Genomic DNA, 13036 nt, shown 5'->3' on the forward strand with positions numbered 1-13036 from the left:
CATGATCTTAGTTTTCTAAATGTTGAGTTTTAAGCCAACTTTTTCACTCTCTTCTTTCACTTTCATCAAGAGGCTCTTTAGTTCTTCGCTTTCTGCCACAGAAAACTAACCAAACTGATTACATGGACCACAGCCTTGTCTAATTCAGTGAAACTATGAACCATGCCTTGTAGGGCCGCCCAACATAGACAGGTCATGGTGGAGAGTTCTGACAAAACGTGGTCCACTGGAAAAGCGAATGGCAAACCACTTCAGTATTCTTGCCTTGAGAACCCCATCAACAGCATGAAAAGGCAAAAAGATAGGACACTGAAAGATGAGCTCCCCAGGTCGGTAGGTACCCAATATGCTACTACTGGAGATCAGTGGAGAAATAACTCCAGAAAGAGTGAAGAGACGGAACCAAAGCAAAAACAATATCCAATTGTGGATGTGACTGGTGATGTAAATTAAGTCCGATGCTGTAAAGAGCAATATTGCATAGAAACCTGGACTGTTAGGTCCATGAATCAAGGCAAATTGGAAGTGGTCAAACAGGAGATGGCAAGAGTGAACATTGACATTTTAGGAATCACTGAACTAAGATGGACTGGAATGGGTGAATTTAACTCAGATGACCATTATATCTACCACTGTGGCCAAGAATCCCTTAGAAGAAATGGAGTAGCCATCATAGTCAACAAAAGTGTCCAAAATGCAGTACTTGGATGCAGTCTCAAAAACAACAGAATGATCTCTCTTCATTTCCAAGGCAAACCATTCAGTATCACAGTAATCCAAGTCTATGCCCCTACCAGTAATGGTATACATTATGTAAATGTTATTACTTTCTGACTGTGGTGCCTTAGGTCAGTCTTAATCTCAGTTTTATCATTTGTAAATAGGGATAATTATACCTAGCCTGTGTGGTCGTAGGAATTAGATAATACACACAAACATACACACACACATGAATAGACTTGGCATAGTAATTAGTGTCATGTTTATAGCTTAGTTATAGTCAATGAGAATTAGATTGTAAAATATTTTTATATTATAGGTGTTTGAAAATTTGTATCTTCTAAATAATTCTTGATTTATTTTCTTCCCTCAACTGCATAGAACGGAAAGATGCTGAAGGATGGGAAACTGTTCAGAGAGGAAGGCCTATTCGTTCACGATCAACAGCAGTGATGCCAAAAGCTTCATTACCAACAGAAGCATTAAGATCAAAGGATGACAGTGATAAAGAAAATGTACATCTTTTGCCTGATGAAAGCATACAGAAAAGTGAATTTGTTGCAGATGAACCTTCTAATACTATAGAATCTCGGCCCAAGGACCCAGTACACTCATGTGATCATCCTCTTGCAGAGAGAACCCAGGTAGTACATTCTGAAAGTCCTTTTACTGCTTTTTATATGGGAGATATATATATGTAAGAATGTCTTAATTTTTCTACTTCATTGTTTTACTTTTATTGTGAAAAATTTCAGATCTAGAAAAGTTGCAAGAATAGAATAATGAACCCTCCGGTACCCTTTTCATAGATTCACAGATTAACGTTTTGCCACAGTTTCTTTTCTCTCTTTATTTACATGTTACATTTGAAAGTAATGTACAAACATCACAGCCATTCACCTTTAAATTCTATAGCATGTATCTCCAAAGAACAGAAAACTCTTTTCCATAACCACACTATAGTAATAAAATTCAGGGAATTTGACATTTATATAATATTGTTATCTAAACTTATAGTCTGATTTTCAAAAATTCCAGTTGCCCCAATAATTTCTTCACAGAAATTTTTTCCCTGATCCATGGTGCAGTTTAGAATCATACATTGTATTTGACTTTGTTTCTTTAATATCTTTGACCAGCATCAGTTACTCACCCTGTCTTTATTTTTCATGACATTCATTTTTTTGAAGAATACATTGCAGATTTTTTTGGTACAATGTTCTTCAGCTTCTTTATTCATTATTCACTGTAGCTTATGCATTTTAGACAAAAATAAAGTGATTATCAACCTCACATCTAAAGACATATCATAGCAATTTGCCCATGTTTGTTGGCTTTGATTACTTGGTGAAAGTGAGGTCCTCCTGCTTCATTTGTAGTGTTGTTTAAAGTGATGAAAGTAAGAATCATTTTTCACTTGCTCTGCTTTTGTTTTCTACAGTCCAAGTATAGAGTGATTTGCTAATATTTAAAATAATTCCTTAAGATTAATATTCCCAGTACTTCTTCTTTTAGTCCATTTGAAGTTTATTTTACTTGTTTGGTTAAGCAATGCATTTTTGAAAGATATTTGTTTACAGAAAGATTTATGTTCACTTAGTATAGTTTTCTGCAAAATCATTAGTGAAATATAAGCGATTGTTTGATATGGGTACAGAGACAAAGTAAAAAAGTTGTAAAATAACTGTAATATTTCTCAGTCCAGAATAGTAGCTTTTTAAAATTCTTTTCTTTTACCTGTGGAATATTTCCTTTTTTTAGACTCCCATGTTTTTTTTCTTAATGATAATAATAGCTCTTAATCCTGCATTATTCTTAATGTTTTATAACTGTTTAATGTGTGTATGTTTTATGCCTGCATGAGATTGAAAACTCCCTGTGGGTAGTATCTTATGAAAGTGTGAAAGTGAAAGTCACTCAGTCATGTCCGACTCTTTGCCACCCCATGGACTGTAGCCTGCCAGGCTCCTCTGTCTATGGGATCCTCCAGGCAAGAATACTGGAGTGGGTAACCATTCCCTTCTCCAAGTTATCTTCCCAACCATGGGATCGAACCCAGGTCTCATGCATTGCAGGTGATTCTTTACCGTCTGAGCCACCAGGGAAGCCCTTATTGCCTTTTAATTTCCCATAATATGGAACAGAGTCATAGGCACATAGTAAGTTTATCAGTACATGGCTGTTGGGTAAAACTTTAAGAAACTTAAATGTAGGTAAGTTTGATGAAGAAATCACTTTTTACGTCACTTAACCAACATTTAGCATTTTTGCTAACATATTTTAGCTATAAAATTTAACATTATAAAAAATGTGCTAATTTTGTGTAAAGAATAAGCTTATATGATTTTGAGATTTTAGAAATAGTCTATACATAGAGCTTATGAGTAATTATGGCTGAATTATTTCAGTATAAAAGTTCACTGCTTATGGTGGCCAAGCTAATATTAATAGCTGTGTTTTCTCTACTCTCATTCTGAAAATGGAATTAGCATATTCATATATTTTCACCATTACTTTATAGTTTAGCTTTGATTCTGTTATTTAAGTTGATACTGGTTTTTTAGTAAACAGGATTGACTGTATTGTAAAGATCAGTAATGCTAATATAAATATTACCAAGAAGATTATAAACCATGATGACTGATGTATGGATAATGTTGAGGGCAATATAAACATTGTGATGCTATTTGAATAATACGTATGCTAAAATGAACACTTTGGGACACTTTAAAGTTATAACCAATAGTAGAATTTTTAAAGGAGTTTATAAGACTTGGCCAAGTTTAATATTTACATAAATACTATATCAAACTGGGGTTTTTATGGCCACTGCAGTGTTTACCTGATGTTTATTTAAGTAGTGGTGTGAGTGAGTTTTAAATTCACAACTTTAGATTTTCGTTCTTCTCCTTGGAGTTCATTACTCTGAGTACTAAAAAGCCTAATGCCATTATTTCTGTACTCTGTTAGAAAGTGAAAATAAAATCCTGTTTCTGTTCACTAAACTCTAAAATTTTTAAAAGATGTAATGTATTTGACCTAAGCAAAAGTTGAATTTGTTCTATATGTTTTTCACATTTCTGTTGCTTTTGTGTTAAATATTCTTAAAGGGGAATGGAGAGGCTATTGAAGTTTAAAGAATATGAATTGCTTAAGGAGATTGCTTGCTGACATATGCTGTACTTTTTATGGTGTATTTCTCTTTTAGATCTAAGATTTGGTATTATGTACCATGTGAATCTTCATGAAAGATGCTTTGAGGTTGTGTTAATGTTATCTAAAGAGAGTGAGTTCCGTGTTTTGAGTAAAATGCCTTTAAAGTACATATTTGGTGAGAAGTGCCTTCATTTGATGTTAGTTTTCATAAAAACTATGTAAATACCTTTAGTTATTTGAACATAAAGCATAATATTTATTATACTTGTGACTAGATTTCTTTTGTGGAGCATATAGTATAGCCATCAGGAATCAGCCTAATAAAATAAAACGTAATTGCAACATATATTGCTTAATTTCTTAAAGCACTTGAGTGTCCTTAAACATAGTAGATATGTAAATAAAATTTGTGGCTGCTGAATGTTTCTTTTCTAACACTTGAAACGCACCAAAATAATGAGTGGTTGGTCTGTTAGCCAGCCAGCTGCTGCTTCACAGTTGCTGGGTTAAGCAGAATCAGCTTTTCTAGAGTGAAATAGTTGGTGAGTATTTTTTGTTACCTCTGATTCATTCTACAATGTTTTTTTAGTTCACAGTGAGTACACTGGATGATGTCAAGAACTCTGGGAGTAGTTTCTTACCAGACAATTCTGTTCAAACTTCTGAAATACCTGCTGTTCACATTGATACAGACTGTGTTTCAGTTATTCAGCAAACTGACACACCTTCTTTGCAAGCAAGTGAAGACAAATTTTCAGCAGAAAAAGCAAGAATAGAAAGTGAAATGGATCCTTCAGATATTTCAAATGTGAGTGCTGCTAACTTGGTAAGAACAACTTCTCAGAATTCTGAGTAGATATATTAAAGAGGCAAAAATTCCAATAATGAAAAATTGTATTGTGCATTTCTCTACACTTTGCAGAGCACTTTTAAACATAGCATTTTATATGTTATTTTATGTTAACATGTTATTCTTATAGCAAACTTTGGATATAGTTAAGATTCTTCTTATTTTGTAGAGGGTGGAAATGAGACTGTGAGAGTCAAGTAACTTGCTCAAAATCATTTAGTTTTTGTATGATTTGGTCGAATATTCTTTAGCATTAAGAAACTATAACATTAATGTCTTCTGTGCAACATCTACCAGTCTGTTGGGAAATGGTGCTTAATGAACTTAGTTTTAAAATTCTCTTAACAGAATACTTCAGATAGTTATCATTTAGAATTGGTCTTTAAGATGAAATTTGTCATCCCTGTTGCTGAATCTTTAAAAATGCATTGACTTGAAATTATTTATAGGATTATGTTTTTGGATGAATAGTTAATTCTGCTCATGTCTTTCTCTTTTCCACTTAAGTAGTAAAATAACTTGGCCTGAGGATAGCTCAGAATAGGTCATGCTGGCATTTTTAAAAAGTAATTTTCAAAAGGAGTAACTCCGTATAAAAAGCTGTTGAGAAAAGTCATTCTAATTTTCAATTTTAAATGGCCACCATATACCATAATTTCTTTTTAAACTTAGTGCTTTATGATGCTAAGAGATGATGTCAGCAGATGGTGCGTGTGTGCGTGCTCAGTAGCTTTAGTTGTGCCTGACTCTTGTGGCCCCATGGTCGCCAGCCAGGCTCCTCTGTCCGTGAGATTTTCTTGGAAAGACTACTGGAGTTGGTTGCCATGCCCTCCTCCAAGGGATCTTCCTGACCCAGGGATCAAACCTGCGTCTCCTGCATCGAGGTGGCTTCTTTACCACTGAGCCACCAGGATTTGGCCAAATTATATATCTTAGAGTTAGATTAGATATAGATGAAACTTGATATGAGTTGTTTAAGGAAAAATAAGAATTATAGTAATAAGAAAAACAGAAATTAATATTTAAATTCCTTTGTAAAGAAATAAGGGTAATTTGTTTTTAACTTACGTCTTTTAGTGTAAATTTTTTAAACGTTAAATGTAATTACTGTCATATAAGTGAGTTTAATGTATGGGGTAGAAATTGGTTATATTTATGTTTTCTTTTCATAGATATCATATTAAATTTCATAGACATATTAAATTATTTATTTTGTGAATTGATTCTGTGAGAATCAAATTTCAGAAGAGGAAAAACATGCTATACCTAAGTAAACATAAAATAATTTTTTAAAAATTCTTCTCTCATCATTTTTATTTTGATCATATAGGTAAAATTAGCTTGTGGTGGAATATTGAAAGCCCTTGGTTATTTTGAGAGTGACAATTACATACTTGAAAGAAAATAAGTTCTGCTTTACATATGAATATTAGTATATTCTTAGAAGTTTTAGAGGAGTTTTAACTAAACCAAGGTTTTGAAAAACATTTTATATTTTTAATTTGTCTTGGCAGTGATACTTCTGTGGGTTGCTCTAGATAAGCACCTCATTGTTGAGATTCTAAGTGAAGGATTATAGAGAACTGTGGTTATATTAAGAAAACTTTTTCCTTTTTTCCCTCTATATAATATTGTCTCATAGATGGTTAGAGTAAAAAAAATCTGCAGTTCTCTTATTTAACAGAAAGCTAAGCAAAAAATGACTGTGAAAACCTTTATGTTTAAGGTCCACTTTTGCCAGCATTGTAAAAATGTGCTGATATAAATCCTAGCTACCCTGGATTATTTTTTTTAGATTTACTGAAATTCCAAATTTTAATGAAAATTTAGAAATTTAGGAATGATGATGTATACAGATATTTGTTTGAATTTCACAGTGTGGAAAATAGTAGAAGTTGTATGTGGATAATTAAATCATTTCATCCATAAGCTGTGTTACTATGTTAAAATATTTTCAGGTCTTAAGAGACAAAATAGAAATGTTTTCTAGAGAAGATAAGATTAGGAAGGAAGTAAGCTCACATGAGAACATACTTTCTACAAAGTTAAATCTATTCAACTTGAATAGCTTTTCTAATCATTGTTATTTATGATGTTGGTGTGGCACCTTAAGAAGTTAGTTTCTGTAATATTCTAGAGTTTATAGAGAAAAAGCTTATGATGCAAAGAAATGATTTCTCATCTAAACTTCCTCATCCCATTCTCTTCCCCAGGGACAGTCTTGTGTGTTTTGAGGGGGTAGAGTATCAACAGGGTGGATGAAGTTGGGAGGGGTGGCTTTAAAGAAGCTACCGATGTTTAGGCTCCAGACCAATTCAGTAATAAGCTGAAGCTCAAGCACTTGCATTTTTAATACCTTTATTGAGGTGTTATTGATTTTCAATAAACTTCACATATCTAAAGTATATACATTGATATATTTTGACATGTGTTTATACCTATGAAATCATCACTACAATCAAGATAATGAAAGTATCGATCGCCTCCAGAAGTTTGGCATTTTCTTCTGTCATCCTTCTTTCTGATCTTCCCTGTTGCCCCTTCCCAGGTTATCACTATTCTGCTGCCACTACATACCAATTAGCATTTTCAGAATTTTCTGTATATGGTATAATATAATTAATGTAAAGTATGTAATGGTTAGCCTCTTTCACTTAGCATGATTATTTTGAGATTCCCTCATATCACTGTGTATATTAATAGTCCCTTCCTTTTCGATTGTCTTTAGGAGTACTCTGTCATATGCGTGTGGCTCAATACATTCATCCATTCAGTTGTTGACAGATGTTTATGTCCAGTTTCTCTGTTATGAATAAAGGCACCATGAACATTTGTCTTTATTTTGAACATATGTTTTCATTTCTCTTGAGAAAATATCTGGGTCAGTTTTGTTGATAATGTCGTTCAGGTCTCCTTGGCCAAGTTTTTGTACCTATTCTATCAGTTGAGAGAGAGGTATTGAAATCTCTGCATGTATCTATGGGACTACCTTTTTAAGACCAATTTATTGAGATATAACTTGCATAATATACAGTTTATCCATTTAAAGTGTACAGTTCAGTGTTTTTTTTTAATATGTCACAGAGTTGTGCAAACATGACCATGATTAGTTTTAGAACACTTCATCACTTCAGAAAAAACCCAGTGTCCATGAGCAGGCCTCCCTGTCTCCCCACCCTCCCAGCTGTATACAACCACTCCTCTGTCTTTTCTCTCATATAGATTTGCCTGTTCTGGACATTTTATAGAAGTGGAACACAATATGTGGTCTTTGTGAATGGTTCCTTTCACTAAGCATATTATTTTCAAGGTTCATCTGTGTTTTAGCCTGTACCAATATTTCATTTCTTTTTATGGCCAAATAATATTCCACTGTTTGAAAAATGTAAACTGTACCATATTTTATCCATTCATTAGTTTATGAACATTAGGTTTTCTCCACTTTTTGGCATTTGTGAATAATGCTACTTTAGGTATTTGTGTACAAGTTTTTGTGTGAACGTATGGTTTCATTTCTCCTGGGTGTATATCTAGGATTGGAATTTTTGGGTCATATGGTAACTTTCGTATGGGCCTCCCTGGTGGCTCAGATGGTAAAGAATCTGCCTGCAACGCAGGCGAACTGGGTTTGATACGTGGGAAGATTCCCCTGGAGAAGGGAGCGGGGACCCACTCCCGTGTTCTTGCCTGGACAATTCCATGGACAGAAGAGCCTGGTGGGCTACAGTCCATGGGGTCGCAAAGAGTTGGACACAGCTGAGCGACTAACACGTGGTAATTTTATTTTTAACCTTTGTGTGAAACTATCAGACAGTTTTCCAAAGTGGCTGTACCATTTTACATTCCCATTAGTTTTATTTTGTTTTGCAGTTCTGTCAGTTTTTGCTTCCTTTGTTTTGAAGGTCTCTTCTTAAATTCACAAACCTTTAGGATTGTCTTGTCTTCTTAATAAATTAACTGTTTTATCATTATGAAATGACTTGCTTTATTGCTTGTCATATTTTTTGTTCTGAAACCTACTGTGTCTGATATTAATAATTCAGCTTTCTTTTGATTAGTGTTAGTATGGTAGCTCTTTTATTTGTAATCTTTTTATAGTCTCATATTTAAATTAGGTTTCTTATGTGCATCATGTGGTTTGGGGTCTTGCTTTTATCCAGATCTGAGTCTACTAGTTGAGGTGTTTAGACTATTTCTGTTTAATGTGACTAGGAATATGATTCTTTTAACTCTACCATCTTACTGTTTTTCTCTTTGACTCATCTATTCTTTATCCCGCTTTTCCTATTTTTCTCCCCTCTTTTTAATTAATTATATTTTAAAATTTGTCTCATTTATTGGCTTAGTAGTCATAAATCTTTGTTATTTCAGTGTTTGCCTTGGCATTTATAGTATACATGTTTAGCATTTATAGTATACATGTTTAGCTTATTATAGGGATTTATCAATTAATTCTGGTACATATTAGTTGTATTACATACTCCTAATGCATAATTTTAAATTAGGTATATATGTTCAAAAAATATTAATAGCACCATTACGGCATTATTTGTTTATGTTCCTTTCTAAGAATAGTGTTTTTCTTTTGTTTGTAAGATATTTGGTCTGTAACTGTTTTGAATTTTGCTGCTCGAATGAAATTCACACTTTATCATTAATAACAATACCTCTTATTTATGTAACTTCACAGTTTGTCATACACAGCTGTCTGGTAAGAAAGTAAGTCATGGATTATTGTATCATTTTATGGAATACAGAATAGTCTCTTGCTTTTAAGAAATTTCTGAGTCAAAGAGCTGGACCCCAAGTTTTAAAATTCTTTATCAGTGCTATTTTTATGTATATGTTGAGTATATGATTAGAACATAAAGAGAGAAGTAATTACTTGACTTTCCAGTCTATGATGATCCTTCCTGTTTGGTTTTAACTTGACAGTCGATGGCAGAAGTGCTTGCTAAAAAAGAAGAGCTAGCAGATCGCCTGGAAAAGGCCAATGAAGAAGCCATCGCCAGCGCCATTGCTGAAGAGGAGCAGTTAACTAGAGAGATTGAAGCTGAAGAAAACAACGATATCAACATTGAAACTGACAACGACAGTGATTTTTCTGTGAGCTTTTAGCATTTTTATTCTCTGGGTGATTGAGACATACAATAAACAATAGGAAGTCTTTTTTAAAGCACTTTACCAAGTGTTTTTTCATATATGATGCAATTGACAAGCTGGAAGTTGGTTTCTCATTTTACAAATGAAGAAATTGAATCTCAGAGTAAGTAAATACATAACATTTCTCAGATTATAAGTGTATAGATTGAAGAAGAATCTAAGATATCTTTTTCTATTCTACTGATAAAAAGCAAATGATACATTGCCTTGCTGTCACTGAGCACTCATGATACATATGTTGATGAGAGGGATTTCTTAAAGAATGAAAGTAACCGTGAATCTTTCAAATATTTTTCTGTTAAATTTTAATGCCCAACAAGTACTTTTGAGCTCTTCTGATATATACTCTGAATATTTCAGAGTTTTATGTAGTAATAGTTTAAGGCCAATACTTTTCTTTTAAAATTACTTCATTCATTTCTGCTGTTAATGTTGGTGTTGGACTGTTTGCTAAATGAAATATATGAACAATAGATAGGAAAATTTCATATATAGTTCCTTTTATTAGTTTATAATTGGTTCAACTATTTTTCAATTTTTCTTATTACATTTTAGGCCAGCATGGGCAGTGGCAGTGTATCTTTCTGTGGTATGAACTGGAATGATGTCCTTGCAGATTATGAAGGTAATTTATGTGTGCATGTTTGTGTGTGTGTGTGTTGTGTGTATAGGTAGAGCGGTACAAAATAGATTATATTAATACATGTGGTTTTTGTGTAAAATGAATAATTTAGAGTAGGATGCCTTTTAAAAGTCGGTTCTCAAAAAAAAAAAAAAGTTGGTTCTCAAAAGTTGATTTTATAGAATTATGTGGTTAAACAGTAACAGTGGTTTTCTTTTTTCTGAAAATAGCTCGTGAATCTTGGCGCCAGAATACATCCTGGGGGGATATTGTAGAGGAAGAACCTGCTAGGCCTCCAGGACATGGAATTCATATGCATGAAAAACTTTCCTCACCATCTCGTAAAAGGTCTGGCCTTTGAAAATTAATTTGAAATGTTTCACAGGAAGGGAGCTAGCCATTCTTAATTATTAAATGGAGTCGTTACATACTGATACTATTTTAAGGTGCATTATTCAGGACAATTTCAGATCTTTTGAAAAGTAATAATGTTTTCCTGAAATGTTAGGCCAAATTAGTTTTGTATATTGTTTATATTTATTTTAAGAACTTTGAAGACTAAAGATATTTTTGGCTTTATCATGTAAACATTTGTGTGTCTTGTCGATTTGTTTGTGTTAATAGAACAATTGCAGAATCTAAGAAGAAACACGAGGAAAAACAAATGAAAGCCCAGCAGCTCAGGGAAAAGTTACGTGAACAGAAAACGTTAAAGCTTCAGAAATTGTTAGAAAGGGTGAGTTTTTAATTTTTAGAGAATCATGATTGCCTTAAATTGCTGGGCTTATCTTCATATTGACTTTTTCTGGTTTCAGAGAAGCTAAAAGAACAGTAAAAATAAATTCACTAGAAAATAAAAGCATTTCTATCTACTGAAAATTACCTGTACCTTTCTAAAAAAAGAAATCAGAATTTGTCATTCCTAGAAAAGCTAGTAAATTGATGTTTTGCAGTTTGCATGGATTATTAAAGCTGTACTTTGTCTTTTGCCATTTTCATTGGGGGTTTCCTTGGTCAGTCTTGTGCAAAGTGTTTGATGAATTGGTAGGATAGTTTTGAACCTAAGATGGTCAAATTTTAATAAGCAGGGCACTAATTAGATTTATGGGGCTTCCCTTGTGTCTCAGATGGCAAAGAATCTGCCTGCCATGTTGGAATATTTAGAGCAGTGGAACTTTTGGTCAGTGTGGTGTAGTGGAAAGAACATGGACTCTAGAGATAGCCAGTCTGGTGAAATCCTGATTTTAACCATATGATAGGATGTGGTGGGTGCCCTTGGCAAATTACTTAATGATATTGCCTTTTAATTTCTTTATCCATAAAATGGCATTTATAACTGTTAACCAGCTATGTTGGTGAATGTAGCAAGTATGTAAAACTGTAGCATGGTACTTGGGTGACTGTTATTCTGTATGTATATGGTCAAGAATGGCAGATGTGAGTACTGGGTTAGTTATGTGGGCTGTGTAACAAAGGACCTCAAGACTCAGCAGTTTAAAACAACACACGTTTATTAGCTCACAATTTCTTGGGTGTGGAAACTGGAAGTGGCTTATGTTGTGATTTTTGTTTGTTTGTTCACAGTCTCTCGTGAGGTTGCAGTCAGTGTGTTGGCTCAGGCAGCAGTTGTTTGGAGCTGAAAGATCCACTTTCAGATTCCCTCATGTGGCTTTGGCAAGCCTGGAGTCCTCTTCAGCAGTTGGTTGTGGACCTCCATTTCTTGCCATGTGGGTCTTTCCACAGCCCAGTGTTCTCATGACATGGCTGCTACCATTGCCACAGAATAGTCCGAGAGAGGAAAAGAGAGAATAAGTGAGCTGCCAAAATGGAAGCTGCATTGTCTTTTTATAACCTAATCTTAGAAGTGATGTACTATCACTTTTGCTGAATTATATTGCTCCTTGGAAGGAAAGTTATGACAAACCTTGACAGTGTATTAAAAAGCAGAGACATCACTTGGCTGACAGAGGTCCCATACAGTCAAAGCTATGATTTTTTCCAGTGGTTGTGTATAGATGTGAGATTTGGAACCATAAACAAGGCTGAGCACCAAGAATTGATGCTTTGGAATTGTGGTGCTGGAGAAGGCTCTTGAGAGTCCCTTGGACAGCAAGGAGATCCAACCAGTCCATCCTAAAGGAAGTCAGTCCTGAATATTCATTGGAAGGACTGATGCTGAAGCTGAAGCTCCAGTACTTTGGCCACCTGACGCAAAGAGGCAACTTACTGGAAAAGAAAGTACAGCTTTCCCTGATGTCGGGAAAGATTGAAAGCCAAAGAAGAGGGCAGCAGAGGATGAGGTGGTTAGATAGTATCACCAACTCAGTAGGCATGAATTTGAGCAAACTCTGGGAGATAGTGGAAGACAGAGGAGTCTGGCATGCTACAGTGCATGGGGTTGCAAAGAGTTGAACACGATTTAATGACTGAACAACAACAGATTGGTCACAGTCCTGATAGAATGTGGGAGGGAAATATGCAAAGGTCTGAATACCAGGTGACTGGGATCATTTGGAGCCATCTTG

The 13036-nt window shown here is 34.3% G+C and overlaps 1 protein-coding gene across 30 annotated transcripts in view; it reads left to right on the plus strand.

The window, feature by feature from the left end:
- Positions 1-13036, plus strand: part of SCAPER (S-phase cyclin A associated protein in the ER) — a 407833-nt gene that overhangs the window by 102982 nt on the left and 291815 nt on the right. For 18 of the 30 annotated variants that reach the window (XM_081549564.1, XM_081549582.1, XM_081549562.1 and 15 more), the window contains 6 exons: positions 1102-1364; positions 4466-4684; positions 9662-9832; positions 10445-10514; positions 10742-10859; positions 11136-11247. In XM_081549564.1, the coding sequence (XP_081405690.1) occupies positions 1102-1364; positions 4466-4684; positions 9662-9832; positions 10445-10514; positions 10742-10859; positions 11136-11247 (953 nt within the window). Of the gene's footprint in view, positions 1-1101; positions 1365-4465; positions 4703-9661; positions 9833-10444; positions 10515-10741; positions 10860-11135; positions 11248-13036 lie in introns of all 30 variants that reach the window. The other 12 variants (XM_081549573.1, XM_081549557.1, XM_081549578.1 and 9 more) reach the window with 1 other exon arrangement.

The sequence above is a fragment of the Giraffa tippelskirchi genome, chromosome 12 (genome assembly GCF_054371585.1).
Source record: "Giraffa tippelskirchi isolate mGirTip1 chromosome 12, T2T-mGirTip1v1.2.pri, whole genome shotgun sequence".
Lineage (NCBI taxonomy): Eukaryota > Metazoa > Chordata > Mammalia > Artiodactyla > Giraffidae > Giraffa > Giraffa tippelskirchi.